The 17,027-nt window shown below is 42.7% G+C and overlaps 1 protein-coding gene across 1 annotated transcript in view; it reads left to right on the top strand.

The window, feature by feature from the left end:
- zmiz1a (zinc finger, MIZ-type containing 1a) overlaps positions 1-17,027 on the top strand; it is a 29,957-nt gene that overhangs the window by 7,110 nt on the left and 5,820 nt on the right. Inside the window, exons 4-8 of the mRNA XM_070916501.1 lie at positions 14,092-14,227; positions 15,761-15,875; positions 16,024-16,244; positions 16,335-16,536; positions 16,692-16,973. Coding sequence (XP_070772602.1) covers positions 14,092-14,227; positions 15,761-15,875; positions 16,024-16,244; positions 16,335-16,536; positions 16,692-16,973 — 956 coding nt within the window. The remainder of the gene's footprint in view (positions 1-14,091; positions 14,228-15,760; positions 15,876-16,023; positions 16,245-16,334; positions 16,537-16,691; positions 16,974-17,027) is intronic.

Raw genomic sequence — 17,027 nt, 5'->3', positions numbered from 1 at the left:
TGCTGATGGTTCTGGGATCTAATAGAAGACAGCAATGGGTTTCAGGAAGAGCTGTTTATGCGCAGCGGACAAATGGGAACTGTAGTGTAATTATACGGGGTGGTGGAAGGGGGGTTGGGTAGGAGATATGATGCAGCCAGTCATCAAACGAGGCAGGCAGGCAGGCTGTCAGGGTGGGAGGCAGATGTGACTCAGGACAGATCTTACTCACTGAGCATCCATCTTACGTCCCCTACAAGGACGTCTGTCTGAGAAAGCAGACGGGAGGGCGACAGAGGAGACGTGATGCACACTTGAACTCAGAGATACATGCATGCACTCATAGATGCATCAACAACGATGCAGAGAAGCGTTTGGCTTTTACCGCTCTGTTAGCTCTGTCTGTATGGTCATATATGTGTATTTTTACTGTCTTTGTGTCCGTGTGTGTGTGTGTGTCTATGCATGCATGAATGTGTGTCTAATTGTGCAGCCCCAGCACAATCTTCTGACAGCCTGCATGGCGACAGCGGGCCGCACATCTGACACCTGAGAGCCCAGACGAGGGCCAAGGAGTCTGGGATGCTCTCTGTGGGCTCCTCGGGGGGGAAGAGGCAGACTCTTAAGACTGCAGATCAATCACACACTGATGCTTTCTTTCAGAGCATCAGTTGAAAAGCAAATTGATAAAGCAATTATAGCTACCCTACTTCTTTTTAATCAGTTTGACGTTGACGTGTGTATTTCTCACTACAGCTACAAAATACTCTCATTGCTGCAGAGCATGTGCAAATACTAGGTGATGGAGGCAAACAATTTACTAGAATTAATCTCCAAACAAAGTCGTATATGACTTCCAGTAAGTAATCACTAACCAGTGATCCTTATTTGTTGATCTTTATGGGCATCTTATAGACTTTCCAGGAGAAACGGCCCAGAGAGGCTGCTAGAGGATAAACCGATCTACAGTAAAAAGACCATTTATAGATAAGCGTTAATAATTTTCTTTTTACATGTGTTTGTCTGTCTGTGTCTTCACTCCAAGGAAGAGAACCCATGAACAAACTACAAATGCCTAAAGTTGCACTTCTCCCGATATAAAAGTATAAACTGCTGCCCTGTGAGACCTGTCGAGTGAAGTGGAGAGATTTTCAGCAACAGCAGACTGTTGCTGATGAGCTGTCTGGAGATTGTGACCCTGCAGTGAGGCCTGGGGGATTAGTGTGTTGCTCTAATCTGGAATCAGCCAGTAAAGAGACTTATCTGCTGTTAGGCAAGCTAGCATTAGCACTGTTAACTCTCAGAGCCAGCGAGGATGCACAGCTTTAACGCTGTTAGCATGCTAGCAGCTAGCACTGTTACATTTAGTTTAGTCTAAATGTCCAGGTTTGGGATTTTTTGTGTGGTCATAACTGATGAACACTGCTTCTTTTTCAAATGCTGTGTTTTAAAATCCATAGTCAATTTTTTAATCTTCTTACAGTTGTTTATGTTTACTTTGTAATAATCTGTCGTCTGCTGCATGCAGACTTCCAACTGAGAGGTTCATTAGATAATAGGTGTGCTGCTGCCCTACAAACACACACAACCCTAATAGACTCTGAGCTGTTGGGTTACTGTGAAGTTCAGCAGACGACAAATCTGATTAGCCACATAATCTATCAGGGCTTTTACAGTTTCCTTCCTCAGTGAATCTGTCACCAAGCTCATAGCAGTTTGTTCTCTTCATCAAGCATAAGCTCCAATAATAAACATACAAAATGATCATTGCGGCAAGATGTCCTCCTTGCCTCTCCTATTTGACGACGTCCCCTCCTGTTTAAGTTTTAATTAGATGAAAGTAAATCTTAAGTGTGACTCGGTTTGTGTATTATGTTTTCAACATGACTTGACACGCTCTGGATTAAAGGTAGCTGCTCCCTGGAATGATCGCTATGTTCTTAGAAACCTCCTTTAATGTTTAAGTCAGATGCAGGTTGCTGCTTGTTGTTGCTCTGTCTTGCTCAAAGAAATAATGACTCAATAATTTATGTCAGCATCACATGTTATCCAAATTCACAGAATCTAGTAGTGAAGACTTACTGTTGTGGTAAAAGAGCAGGTGATTTTTTTAAAGATCCCTTTTATCTACACAAGTGATAATTGTCTTTGATGTTTTTTTATGTGTTAGTTTCCCTTCTTCAGCTGATAAAGAAAAAAAATGTTGAAAAGAGCTTAGCTTTGTTGTGGATGGTTGGTAAATTTCCCCCACCCACTCGCATCCGATTAAAAAGAAATCGTCCCAGCAGAAGTGCAGAATTGTTGACACTCCGTCAGTCAACAGAGCGTGCTCACAGGGTGATCTGGTGTTTCACATCAGGAAAACAGCCACTCTGCTGTGTCAACAGTGACAGAAAACTTCCAGGGTGGGGCTGTAACTCACCCTGTGTCCTGTGAAAAAAAACCTGACAAACACACGCACAGAGCTCACAAACAACACTTCACCGACTCATAACTCCCATAATTCAGCAAGCAGTGCAAGAGACTGAACAACTGAAAATAAGTGCTCCCGTTAGACTTTGAGTGGACTCATTGCGCAGTGTGTGAATGCCTGTACATACACACACACACTCTTCTGGCCTACAACAATCTGACATGTCGTCCACTTATCTGTCTCAATTTACTTTCACTTGATTGATTTTCTCACCCCGTGTTTCTTTCCGTCTTTGAGCTGTGTGTGTAGAACTAGAGGAAGGTGTAGGCATCCTTTGTTACTGACCCAATCAACCTTACAGACTTTTATATTTAATTACTGCTGAGTAAGAGCAGCGTGCTGAATTATTAACAGGAAACAGGGTTTATTTTTAGCAGGCGGGCCTCTCCTCTGACACTCTCCAGTGGTTCGCCTTAGATGATGAAACCCCTTTGCAACCCAAAACTACCTTCAGAACTTCACTATTGAGTTTATAGAAATAAAACTTGTGGGGAAAGACTTATTAGGGTAGCTGCATTTGCGGCCTCTGGCTGATTGGGTCCTCTATCACTTGCTACTTAATTGGTTTGGTTTACACAGTTGCAAGTAAATTCATTTTGGTAATATCCCAGCTGAGCCGGCAGTGCAGTTGTACTCCAAACACAGAGGACTTTGTTCTTGTCAAAACCGGATGAGCAAATGATTTAAATCCTCCTTTTGTTCAGGGTTGACTGATCTGGCACCCACACCTCAGGACTCAAACCTCCCCCCACCCCACTCCACCCCACCCCCACCCACCGATGATCCCCCAGGGGCTTTTCACACACCCTTTTCAAGTTATATTTCTGTCCAACAATGCCTCCGTTGTGTGTGTTTCAATTCTGCGTGGGATATTTGTGAAACTGTTGATGACTGAGTGTGTCTGTCACACAAAAGCCACACGATAGACAACTTCCCTCTGCTGTCACACGGCCAGTGGGCTTTCTCGCTCTTCGGCTGCACATCTCAACATTTAGGTTAACATTTTTTTTTGACATGTTGGGTTAAATTAGGGGCAGGCGAAGATGAACTTAGATTCACTCTCAACTTGCCTCTTCTTTGATTCAGTTGCACTCAGATATTAGTCTCTGATGTGTCTTGTTAGTTGGATTTACAAAGTGGCCTCTGATAAAGGGGGACGTTAGTCAGGTTCAGGTCTGCCTTTGAATAGATTGATCTTTACATCTTATATTTTCTTCTTCTCCCACTTCCTCTCTCTTACATTGGCTTCCAGCCAGCCTGCATAGCATATTGAGCTCCACCCATTTATGCAAGTTTGCAATCTGATCTTGCAGAGTTTTTTTTTGTTTGTTTCTTCTGGGGGTTTTTTGTCCTTCCTGACAAATGGCAGTTGCATTGCTGGATTGTGCATGTGTATTTCTGTGTGCACTGTCTAAGTGTGTGATAGCAGATTAGAGAACCAGGGCAATGGAGCGCTAGACAGACTGGGCTGAGCACATCAATAACAGCACCTCACGACAGAGGTGAGAAGCACTGGAATATCTTGCCTTCTCTATCTTTACTCCTGTTTGTCTGCGTCGGCTCGCTGTCTTTATCTCTTCCTCCCATCCTCTCTCCTCCTCGGCTGTCTCCTCTGCTCCCTCTGTCTATTTCTCTCCCTCCCTCCCTCCCCCCCGCTGTCTCGAGAGTGTGTTGGAGCCGGTAGCAGGTACAGCAGGAGCCCATTAGTGCAGAGCCCTGCTCTGATTGGATAAGCCGGAGAAACCGGGAGACTGCCTCTGAATAATTGATGTGCATTGTGCAGACGCTGGACAAGGGAAAAAGACAGATCAGAGAGCAAGGGGGGAGAAAAGAGGGTGAGCAAAAGAAAAAGAGAGAGAAAGACGGGAGAGAGGAAGTAAGAAAGAGTGAGCAGAGTAAGGGATATGTGCAGAGAGAGAGAGAGTGATAAGGCACAGGCAGGAGGCTTGGAAGCAGCAAAAGCTTTGAGAGTTGCCACTGGCCTCTGCGGGAACAGGAGCATTTGTGACACTTGAGTCTTTTCTCTGCGCTATGAAGGAAATGAGATGAGATGTGCAAGGACTTTGCTTGGCTCTGGGTAAGTGTTTGTGTGTGTGCTGTCCATGTGTGTATCTCTGCACAAAACTATTTGGTATACTGTGTGAGTGTGTAGTCATGCATGGGGCAGGATCAGGGGTTAACAGCAGCTGATTTAGGTCTAAGATGATGCAATTAGAATAGCAATAATTGAAGCAGAGTTAGTTTGATTTTCTCTTTAAAGTATCTTAAATAGTCTAAATGCAGAACTGTTCATTTGAGCTGTGCTCTGACATTGTTGTGTCTGTTGCAACCGTAATTTAGGCCATAACTAATATGGGCTCCTATCTTGTCTGGTACACTAGTGTGACTGTAGTCTAAAGCACTGGCTGCTCACACAAGACAGGATCAGGGCAGATCAGCTGACCACAGGTTGACCTACATGCTGTTCTGTCATAGGTTTATTCTGAGTGGGTTTTTGTCTGTGTGCACTATGCACAAGCATGCATTGATAGTGCAATATATTGGTACATATTTGGCTTATTTCTAGACTTTGTGGGTCAGGGTTACAGTTGAGGTTGAGGTTTTGATCAGAATCAGAAATCAGAATCAGAAATACTTTATTGATCCCCGGGGAGAAATTATACAATGGTGTTAATGTATCAAGGCTGGACATTAAAATAGTTTAGTTTGGGGTGTAAGGTTGGTTTAAATTTGGGTTATTTTGAGGGATTGTAGGCCATGCTTAGGGTGTGGGAAATAAGGTTTAATTGTACAGTAATTCTTAAGTTCTCACAAAGATATAAGAACAAAAATAAGTATGGTTTTGCCAGTTTGCATTTAGTTTTTTTGACATTACACACACACATGTAAATGCATAATGATACACTATTTTCCATTGTTGTCCTTGATGCAAATAGTAATAATAATAGATCATAATAGTAAAGACTGTGAGAGTCCTGGTGACTTGGCAGCGTTATACATTCAACAACTTCCAATTTATGGCGCCTAAAGGAGCCTGCATCCATGATGGTGTTAAGAGTACAAGTGTGAGTGTGTATATCTATGTGAGGAGAAGATGACCCACTTTTCCCACTGTGGATTCTTTTTTAAGTTGTTGACCTGTGCTTGGAGCCAGAGCCTGTCTGCCTGTCCACTCATTAGGAGAGAAGGGGGGGGGGGTGTAGTCATGGAAGGACAATGCAGTTAGTTCAGTGCACAGAAAGGCCTGCTTTTTGTTTCAGTCTTTCTGTGGTGTATTTAAAGTATTTAATGTGCCTCTTATTGTAAAATGTCTCATAGAGGGAAACAGCACTTGCTTCATGTGACTGAGTAAAAGGCCAGTCGTGTAATAAAACATGATGCTGCAGGCTATCCAATCAGTGTTTAACCTTAAAACTGAGAACTTGATTAGCAAATGGCTCACCACAAACAATAATGCAATCTTCCATTGACCTGCGTAGAAAATACTCTTAACACAATGCGACTTCCAGCTAACTTCCTGTTAGCCTGAGCAGGGTGTAAACTGCTGAAACCGTCTGCATCCTCAACCTCACCGCCACATGCAGCCGCTCTCCCCCTCTAGCCTTCTTCCTCTCTCTCTGGCTCCAAAGCTCTGTTTGTATCGCTTACTCTACACACTTCAATGACCTCCTGTGACTGCACTTCCCATCAGGCTGTTTAGTGACTCATTCATGACATTTGACTTTGAACTGTATGTGCGTGGCCTACGTTTGTTTTTGCAGTTTGTTTCCGCTTTTTTCTGTGAATCATTGCCGTGCTCGACATTGCTCCCTCCTCCCACTGAAAGCAAGTGGCCAAGTAAAGTTGTGTTAGATTTGTTGCTTGAGACTTGAGAAAGGAATTTGAAGGCAGGACAAACTGATGTCAAGTGCTGATAGCAGCGAGGGTGGGGCTCTCAGCACCCCCAGGCAATACAGTATTCTTGCAGGATGTGTTTCAGGAAACGCTTGTAAAATTCTTTAGTCTTGTTAATCACTTCCATTTCTATTCAGTGCTTCAAGTCAAGGTGTTTTGACATATTCTCACGGCCACTCCTCAAGGAAATCTTCCTTCACTAATTCACCTGTGAAAGAGCCACAGCTGGAATTTCATCACTTTTTAATCACTGTCTTATATAGCCCCAGGAAATCTCTGAATTCTTGATTGTGTTTTTGGAACAACAGTGTTAGATGAAAGACATATTGTGGAAGTTGAGACTAGTAGCGTGTCTGGTTATAATTAGACATGTGATATTTACTAGTTCCCCTCCAGTGGTGGGGAGCTGTGCGTGGCTGATAAGAGCAGTTCATTCACAGCTTGCTGTTCTCTGATGCTCTTCCTAGCCGTGTGAGGCGCTTTACTGCATAAGCACATCTTCACAAATCCCAGACACTGACTGTGTTTGTTTACCCACCAACACACACCTCAGTTTCCATATTTACTTTACTTTTTTTTTTTACTTTGTTTTTTGTATGTACGCTTGTGTCCACATACCTGTGTGCCATCGTGTATTTCCCTGTTTACTTTTACATGCCTTTGCGTTCAACTGTGCCTATTTATTGCACAACATGTGTGGCTTAGATGTGGATAATGGGTGTGTGATCATATGTAGGATCACTGTGAGTGTTGTGACAGTTCTCTGATGCAGATGTGGAAGGTTGTGACCCCAGGCTTAGTACTGTAAGCAGGGCACGCTGACTCACCGAGCATGTGACGCAGATACACCGGCCACCTGAATTTCATATCCCAGCGAGGATGTAGGTCAAATCCATAGGTCAGTGCCGTAACCCCTGTCATAACAAATGCACCCAAAGCAAACCTGTAGTGCTGTGTAACTGATGTGGCCTGGTATGACATTATGCACTGGCGTCACAGGATGCAAAAAAATACCACTATTTTGATAAATGATTAATTGTTCATGTCATTTTTCAAGCGGAAATTCTAAACATTTTGATGGTTTTATATCATTGTAAGCTGAATATTTTCAGATTTTTGACTGTTGACTAAACAACAGACCTTGTTTTTGATTGAGAAAATAATCGACAGATTAATCGACATTGAAAATATTTGTTAGTTGCAGCACTAATTTTGTTATTTCACAGTGTACTTCCTGATTATAGATACATTTGGGAAGACATTAAAGACCACTCATTTCTTTCCTAAATAAATTTGGATGGAAATGGATATTAAGTAATATGCAAAGGATATGAGCTTTGCATCCTAGTGCTTGTACTTTGGCATCCCTCACTCCTTGTATAATACACAAATTGAGAGTGACTCGTGAGAATGACCATTTAAAGCTGCTGATTTACTATGCTAAGAAATGTTAGTCTTTGCAGCAAGTCTCAGTAAAGCTCAGTTTGACGTGGCACACCCCTCAATACATTCAAAATGTAGTAGACTGTGTTTGTTGTTTTTTGGGGCCACATGCGACACGGAGATCCCACACTTCCCACCCAAGCTCCCGACATTTTGCACCTTTAGTGAGATCTAGCCATCATACTGCATTATGTTTGGTGTTCATGCTGATTCTTATAACTCTGCCCCGTTTAAAAATGTGTAATTTGAACCCCACAGAAACCAGCACCTGCAGGAGATGTCAGAGTGACTCAGGTAGAGCTACCCTCCCTTCTGGGCTGCAGCATCTCTTTGGCTTGTGACCCACACACATCCCGGGGAGGAGGGGATCCGCCCACTCCCTCCATATCCACCTGTCCTCTGTCTAGCATCCTTCCATCCATCCTCTCCCCCCCTCTCTCCTCATGTCTGGTGTACTGCCAGAGGTCGTGGATGAAATTCTGTCAAACCAACCAGATTAGGAAACGACATTGTTTCATTAATGCAGATGAACAAAACAATTATGGAAAATTAAAAGTCAATTAGATGAAAAAATGACACAAAATAACATATTAAGTGAGATTTTTGCAGATTTGGAATTTGCTGATCCATGCAAACAGTTAGTTACATTAAAGGCCTGGTTTTGGTTGAGTGTGATTTCTGACAGACACAGAGCTGTCTCTCTGCAGGGCATGTTTGAGTTGTTCTGCCTCCAAGCTGTTGAGACTAAAGCCCATTTGATATGCTCTTCTCTTGGAAGAAGTTGGCTGAACAGAGAGGGGGCAGGATGGGGGATATCATTGACTGCTTAAATGGTTTCCATTACACTTCTGCAAAAAGCATGACTTTTTTTTATTTTATTTCGCAGGATTTTATATCCCCCCCATATTCGTCTTTTGCATAATATTTTGTACCCACACATCATAGACCTACCTGCCAGTGTTTTACAGACTTCTGCCTATGATATCTATTATAAATCGCTTCTTTTTATCATCCCACACATTGTCTCAGAAGGCTTCTATGTCTAGTGCTGCAGTGTTCATGCTCAGAAAGTGTAATTTTTCATGTAGTATTTTCTCCTTTGTCTGTGTTATTATCAACAAAACTACAGTAGAGCTGCATGCACAGTATTACACGTCTCTGTCAAAGCCTGGCGTGACCAGTGTTGGTGATCAGAATTTGACATGACAGCCAGATATTTTGATAATTTCAGGACCAGGGGTGATAATTTACAGTATGAGGACAGGACAGATGTGCATTCCATCTGAACATTTATTACAATTGGCAAAATGCTTTTGCAGAATACACAAACATCTATGTGAGCTTTTGTGCAAACCAACCTAGTTAGCTATATAAGATCATATATAAGAACAGCAGAGGAAGAGGAGCATGCACAGTAACATCCCAGGGTTGTGGTGAATATTGTGGCTCATGCAGCTACAAGAAAGATCTTATTTCTCTACTCTGTTTTACAAAACTTCTTCAGTGCCATTCATTGACACCAATCCTTACTTTGTATTATAATGAGGCTGCAGCATGTCACATGTAACGTCCCCTTTTACAACAGCTTTCATGGATGTAGCACCTAAAACATGAATTTATTAAAGCAAGAAAAGAGCTAAGCCCTACAGCTGCTACATGATACCATATCAGTAACATATCACTGACGCCATATCAATATCATGATGTGGTAGTGCAGAGTCATGGCTGTAACTGCATTCTTAAGAGGAAACAGGTGCACGTGTCCTGCACTGAATTTCAGTGGGTTGCAAAGCGTCCAAAAAAAACCCAAACCCAAAAACTGCATGTGCAATGTGTCTGTTACCTCATAACAAATTCAGGAAAAAGGTGGCAAACAAACACGCTGTAATTGCTTTTGAAAAAACATCCATAGAAACCGTACAGGGGTTTTGGTAATACACTTAAGCTGTCGTATTTGCTGTGGTCATGGACTCTCTCTGCATCTTTGTTATGCGAAAAGTTCAATTACCTTCCTCGCAGTACTTAGTTGCATATTGTAATTGCACACATGTAAATATAGCATATAACCACATACATATAATTTTGTTGTTCAATAAAAGATTTTACTTTAGATTCATTAAAGTTGTTTTCTCTACACTTGGCGTATTTAACTGATTTAGTTATGGGAGATCACTCAGTGGTAGAAGACTTAAATGTGTTTGTGCCATGTTGGAGTGCCTGTGCAACTTTACCAGCCAAAGTCATGAAATGAATTGGCGGGAATTTGCACCGTTGGACCGTTTTTTTTTTTTAAATGCCAAAATTGCACTGTGCTCCGTGCTTGGTGTTTTAACACAGAGGATGTCATGAGTTACAAATTACTGATTGGGTGCAGGAGAGAATGAAAACCAGTTTGCTGTATAGGTCGATTGTTTGGTAAAACTAAAAGTATGCTTTCCTCTGTAGCCATGTAAGACATTTTGTTCAGTGATTCACATCTGGGAACTCTCCAGCACTTTCACACTCCTCTGCTCCCCTGCTGCTTCAGCATCTCCATCGAAAGAGTAGAGTATTAACTGCCTTGCTAAAGAGCACAGCAGTTCATGGAGAGGCGAGAGTGTCTCAGTCACCTTCTCAACCCTGATGTACATGTGGCTGATCTAGGGCTTCACATTTAACTCATGTCGGGAGTTTATCAACAAAGTGGGGTCACCATCATGCAGCTAACTGAATTATGTTTGGGTGCACACATTTAAAGTGTCCTAAAATCAGATAGTCGTCAATCTGTCGTGATTTAACTGGCAAATGATATGCTCGAAGGCTTTTACCGCACACAAATGCTTGCGCACACACACGCACACACAGCACTATCAGAGTTCATAGTAATTAGCATTGGGGTTTCCTTGTAAAAGAGGACTTGTACACACACTCTGTCATTAGTTAATGGGCCTTGCAGCCTGTTACCAGGGCTTACTCTCCCTCTCTGCTGCTCCCAGAGGGGTTGAGGTGAAGTGAGAATGAGCCAGGGCTGCTGCTATCAGTCAGCCATACAGCATTAAATACAGCCTGTGAGGAGGGACCATATGTCTCTGGGCATTACTAAATTAAAAGCTTCTAAGAAATGGAGCTGATCGGAGAGGGTTCAGGAGAGTTTCCTGAAAAATCAGCTTATGTTCTGCTCTCACTGCTGGTCGAGGACTGGACAAAAACCACTTGTGAGGCAGAGGTCTCCATGTCAAAGCCCATTACAGAGAATCCAATGAAAACACCTCAACACACCTCACAGTAGCTTGAGACCACGGCTCGAGTGTAAACGTAGTCTGTAGACGTTAGTCACCCAGAGCAGGAGTCCTGTATTTGAAAGGATAGATTGACTTCTTACGCAGCAATACATTTTGATGTCTCTGCTTGCAGTTTAAAGGTATGAATTGTGAGATTAGCCTAGATAAACTCAATTACTGGATTTCTTACAGATCAGCAGCAGCTTCTCTCAAAGGTAGGGAAATACACCTTGAAACGTCTCCAAAGAGGGATGGCATGTCTAAGTAAACTGTGATGTCATTTCCATATTTAAATAGACACAAATGTAAATAACAAAGAAAAAAGTACTACATGTAACAGCCAAGCTACTCCTCTTTACAGGCTCCTACAGGCAGAAATGAGTTGTTTCAAACTATAATGTTGTTGTTGGGATTTTTATTGTACTGTAGAAAACCTTGTTAATATTAGACTAACAATTGCGAACCCTCAGTGCTGGAGAAGGTGCCTTCAGGCTACCCTGCCATCTCCCGTTAAGCCTAATGTTATATACTGTAGCTACAATCTCTCTACTTTCTTCCTCAACTGTAAACTGTCGTGTCAACACATTATCAAATGGCACTGATGTTCCGCAGAGCTGCTACTTGATCCTCTAGATATCCAGTGTTTGGGCGAAGCTAGACTTAACCCACCATTTAACATTCAAACTCCATACGGACACATAGGAAAAACATCTCTTCACCGTGCTCTGTGTGAGGAGGAAAAACTCGTACCATTTCCCCAAAACTGAGCTATCTCTTTGATCTCGCCTGTTGCAGAATTTGCTCATCATGTACCAAAGTTATTATTTCATAAAGTTGTAAATCAATCTTGAGATAGAAGCTCTCAGGATTTTGGTTCACAGTGACTCATGTAACTCTTAGTTCATCTACTATTTTTACAGCATAGTTTTGATAAGCATTGTGGACCTTTTCTATGACTATGAAAGTCACTGATGTAAAGACAGTATAGAGTGAATAAGGTTTTAACCAAGAGCTTTTAAGTAGGTGGCCTTGGCTCGTCTCTTCCAGGTAGCTGTTAGAAAATGATTTAACCACATGGCTTTGGTGTAAATGAAATGAGAATAAATAGAAAGATGAAAGAGGACAAACAAGGGCGGTGTAACGAGACAGAGACCTTGCCTTCATATTCTCCTGTTTTTGTTGGCTGTGCTTTTGGCATCTGATCCTCTTGTTCTCCATTAGTGAAGTTAATAAAACATCTTAATTAATAATAGTTTAGACAGATGGATCACCACAGGAAAAAAAATGTCTGAGAGGAATGTGGGTGTGTACAGTGTGTGAGAAGGGCATTTATGCAGAGTAAAGAGATAAAGCGAGAGGCGTATGGTAGCGTAGGTGCGGGTGTGTGATGGTGTTGGCAGGGGTTTTAACACAGAGGACTGTGAGGTGAAAACAAGGTCATGTACACTGTACTAAGCCTGCTAAATATGCACGTTGCCCAGAGCAGGCCCTCACTCTATTATGAATGACTTCTGGCCTTGGCCGCTTGTTAGATTTGGTCGCTCGTAGCCACACTGATGATAAGTCACCACGGCTCTCTGTTCTCTCTCTCCCTCTCAGAGCGACTCCATCACTTGTGCTTGGAGCTGATCTTTAGGTCTAAATGGTGGGTTGCCAGTTGAAGAGACAGTCCCTCTGTGTGGAGGTGGTGATTTAGTGGGGAGATAAGCTCTCTGTAATGGCAGGGTGGAATAATTCCTCTTTAACAAGGAGGCTTGGCTCTCTCCACCCTCCAGAAGAAAATGTTGCTGCTCCTCTGCTTTGTTCTTCATTCCTTTACTCTCTCTTTTTTTCTCCCCCTCTCTCCTCTCCTTTTTTGTTTGTCGTTGTAAACAGTCAGTTGTCAGATCAGATATTAATCATTCACAAAATAAAATGCATTATTAGCTCAAGCTATGTAGACTTGGTATATCGTAATGTACAAGTTTCAGATGGCAATGTTTCAATTTCAAAATAACAAAAGTGGTCCTTTTTCCGTTTACGACCATGTTTTTATTTTCATTCCATTTACAAGGCGTTTTGACAGACATTTGTTGTTTGTGGCCTACACGATTTCTACAGGTCACAAACATTTTCAAAAACTACATCTTGAAATCCCAAACCTGGTAACAACACTCCCTGAAAGCTGGTGTATCTGGGTCTACAAGGCTAAAAATAGCATCTTAAATTATTTAATTAGCTACTGAACACAGTAAAATTTCAATTTTCTTTTTTGTTTGTCGAGACAACTTTCTACAGTCATGAGGCAGTGTGTTTCAAAAGCTACACAACTCTGATTGATTCAAGAAAGACAAGTTGATTGGTATTGGAAATATAAATAAATAAGAGAGTAAAATTGACACATCATTGGCACGAGAAAAAAAGGTGGCGGATGTGAAGGCTGCACAGTTTGATTGCTCCTTAGAGACATGAGAGGACACGGGAAGTGTGGAGAAGAAGTAAGTGGTGGTGATGGGTGAAGAAAGTGGAGGAGAGTGTAGATATTTTCTTACTTCCTACGTAGATCATATCTGTAACCCCAAGCACTCTGTCTCTGTCTACCTCTCACGCTCCATTTCAGCCTCTCCCTCTCTGTGGCAGCAAAACTGGGAGGTCCTTTGTGCTGTAGATAGGTTTCAGTTTATATTTTACACTGCAGGTAGATATGGTGTGATGTAACTGTTGTGAAATCCACACAGGAAAATAATCAATATAGGTTTATTGAGTTAGTCTGCCCCCTGGAGGCTTCAGCAATAACTGCAGGCTGTGGACACGAGCAGTGTCTACACCGCTGAGAGACCTGACAGGCTACATCTATTCACATGAGGATGACATTTAAAAATGTGTTGTACATGAAGTTGAAAACAAGAAAGAAGTTGTTTTCTATGTGATCATTCACTTAATGCTATATGAAAACACAGTGCCGTCCCGTGTTCATGCAGGCAAATATGTGTGTGTGTGTGTGTGCGTGTGCGCGCGTACTGAGGGGAGACTAACGCGCATGCATGTGTGTTTTCCCTGCAGCCCTGCTGTCGTCGTGGTGCGAGGAGCTGGGTCGACTCCTCCTGCTGCGTCACCAAAAGAACAGGCAGAACGAACCGCCGGGAAAAGTCCCCATGCAGCCCAGCATGAACAGCATGAAGCCCGGCCTCACACACAGGTCAGTGGGGAGTCTCTGACACGTCTCCGGATGTATCAAGACCGTGCTTATCGTACAGTTACCCCAGATTCTCAATTCAGTTCAAGGTTACTGTTTCTCCATCTTACCAATAAAGCTTTTTATTTTTCATGTATCCCAAAAAACAGTAAAAAGAGGAGGGGCAAAAAAAACTCAGTGAAGTGCAGTTGTGAATTGGCAGATATGAGTCACTTGTATTTGAATAGATTACGTTAATACTGGTGTTTCTACCCATTTGCTTCAAGTTATTCTCCATTGAATGTAGCACACATCAGATACATCCGATACTCAAATTCATATAAATATTTTTATTTGATTTTCACAATACAAATCCGCAAACCTCACACAGATGAGCCCACTACACACGCCAACATCAGCCCCAGACTACACCCGTCCCACACGTACATAATATCAAAGAGAGATAAACAAATGGGTGTTATTGGGTGTTGTTTTTCTGGTCAGTTTTTTGGCCATGGTTTGCAATATTTTTCTTTTTGGACTGCAACAAACTACAACCTCAAAAACTACCAGGAACTTGAAGCAGATGTTCCTCTTTGTTTTATTTAGGTGTCGAGGAAGATGTAGAGAACTAGAGAGAGAAGAGAAATGTAAACAAAAGAATAGAGCGGAAAGAAAATAACTATGTGTTTGCAGGCAATAAAAAATTATTTATGACAGACAAAGTGGTCAAGGAACCAAAACTGACAAATTAGCATGTGCCATTATTTTCCCACCTTTGATGTCCCACACCAAGACACAAGTGGATTTCCATTGTTTGGAGAAGAGCCAGAATGACTTTGAGTGGAGCTGAGGTGATTTGAGGTGGAGCGACAAACCGTGAAGAGAGCTGTGAAGTATTGTCTTTTGAGAACATTGTGTGCTCATGCCTCTATTCTCGAAGAAAGCCTGGAGTTAGCCAAGAGTCCTGTTTGCCTCTGCTGAGGATCTTGGGATAATGTTGTGCCTTTATGAGGAAATATTGAACACGTCGTCCATTCCAAGAGCTAACCTCTGAGCGAAAACAAGCTGCTCTCCAAAAACAGCAGTTCCTTCCCACTCCACTGGCCACTTGACTCTCCCCGTGAGGATTTAGCTTGTTTATTATATGTAACAGACTCTCATATTTTGCCCTGATATGTGTTTTAAATCTGAATGCTAAACAGTCCAACTGCTCTCTACTTAACCATATCCAAAGGTTTTTCCAACAACTCAAAGAAATAATTTAATCATAGTTAGTTTTCACTGGTGTGTGTGGGCATGCAACTCCTTATCGGCTCATTTGGAGCTCTTTACTCATCTCACTGTGCAGCCATTAGCAGATATCCTGGCTGAAAATGTGTTTTGAAATTGAACGCCAAACATTTCAAATTGCCTCACATTTTGGCAAGAAGAATTCCCAAATTATTCACATTTTTGGACGGATATGCTACTCTGTTGGCTTTCTATTGGCTTTCTTGGCCAGTTGAAACTTCAAGTGACATCAGGCACATGTTTTTGTTTTGATCTACTTTCCAGTGATGGATCCTTTCCCTATGACTCTGTCCCCTGGCAACAAAACACCAACCAGCCCCCTGGGTCATTGTCTGTGGTTACAACAGTGTGGGGCGTGACCAACACATCGCAGAGTCAGGTATGTCCATGCATGAACAGCATCCAGTCTGTAATTATATAAGTTCTAACACACAAGCAATGCTCGGCTCAGAAGGTTTGTCTGCTTTGTTTATTTTACAAACCTAATGGATATTTTATCTTCCTGCATCATGCTTTGTTAAATCCAGGTGCTTGGTAACCCAATGGTGAATAGCAATAACCCCATGAATCCTGGAGGTAACCCAATGGGATCAGGTATGTCTGCCAGCGCAGCAGGACTCAACTCACCCCAGTTCAGTTCTCAGCAGCAACAGTTTCCAAACAAAGGAGGTTCCAATCAAACATACATGCAGCAGGGCATGTACGGCAGGCCTGGCTACCCTGGAGGTCCTGGGGGATACAGCGGGAGGTAAGAGACTGGATACGACTCTCTTTTTAAAAAATTAAGCAATAAAATGTACCATAATGATTCAAACATGTGTTCTGTGTTTTTTTACAGTTATTCTGGAGGCCCGAACGCCCCTCCAGGAGGTATGGGAATGACCTCCCACACACGTCCTCCTGGTGACTTCACTCAGCCAGCCGCCGCTGCTGCAGCTGCTGCTGTCGCTGCCGCCGCTGCTACGGCAACAGCCACAGCAACGGCCACGGTGGCAGCTCTGCAGGAAACCCAGAATAAAGATATGAACCAGTATGGACAGGTACAGCACACGCCTGCTAACAGATGTTTACAGCTATAACCACTCACCAAAATAGATTGTAAAATACAAATATACACAGGAACCTATTATCCAACCACCTGCTAGAGATCCAAAATAATCATATTAAACGTTGAAACCTCCTGTTTTGCCTCCAGATGTGTTCATCGTTCCAAATGGGCCCCACTCAGGCCTACAACAGCCAGTTCATGAACCAGCCAGGCCCCCGAGGCCCCCCTGGAGGTATGAATCCAGCAAGCATGGGATCGGCCATGAACAACCCCAATATGAGTGGGCCTCCCATGGGCATGACCCAGGCTCGAACCCCAGGCATGGGGCCCTTTGGAGCTCACGGTCAAAGGATGCCTCAGCAAGGGTATCCTGGAGGACCTCGACCGGGCATGCCCATGCAGGGGATAAAGAGGCCATATCCTGGGGAGGTGAGTGGAAAGACCAATAATTCGAACAGTCTGGAGATTATAGGCTCTATATTC

This window comes from Enoplosus armatus, chromosome 12 (assembly GCF_043641665.1).
Source record: "Enoplosus armatus isolate fEnoArm2 chromosome 12, fEnoArm2.hap1, whole genome shotgun sequence".
In the NCBI taxonomy this organism is placed as follows: domain Eukaryota; kingdom Metazoa; phylum Chordata; class Actinopteri; order Centrarchiformes; family Enoplosidae; genus Enoplosus; species Enoplosus armatus.
The sequence above is the reverse complement of the archived record's forward strand: the minus strand, read 5'-3'. Positions and strand labels throughout refer to the sequence as shown.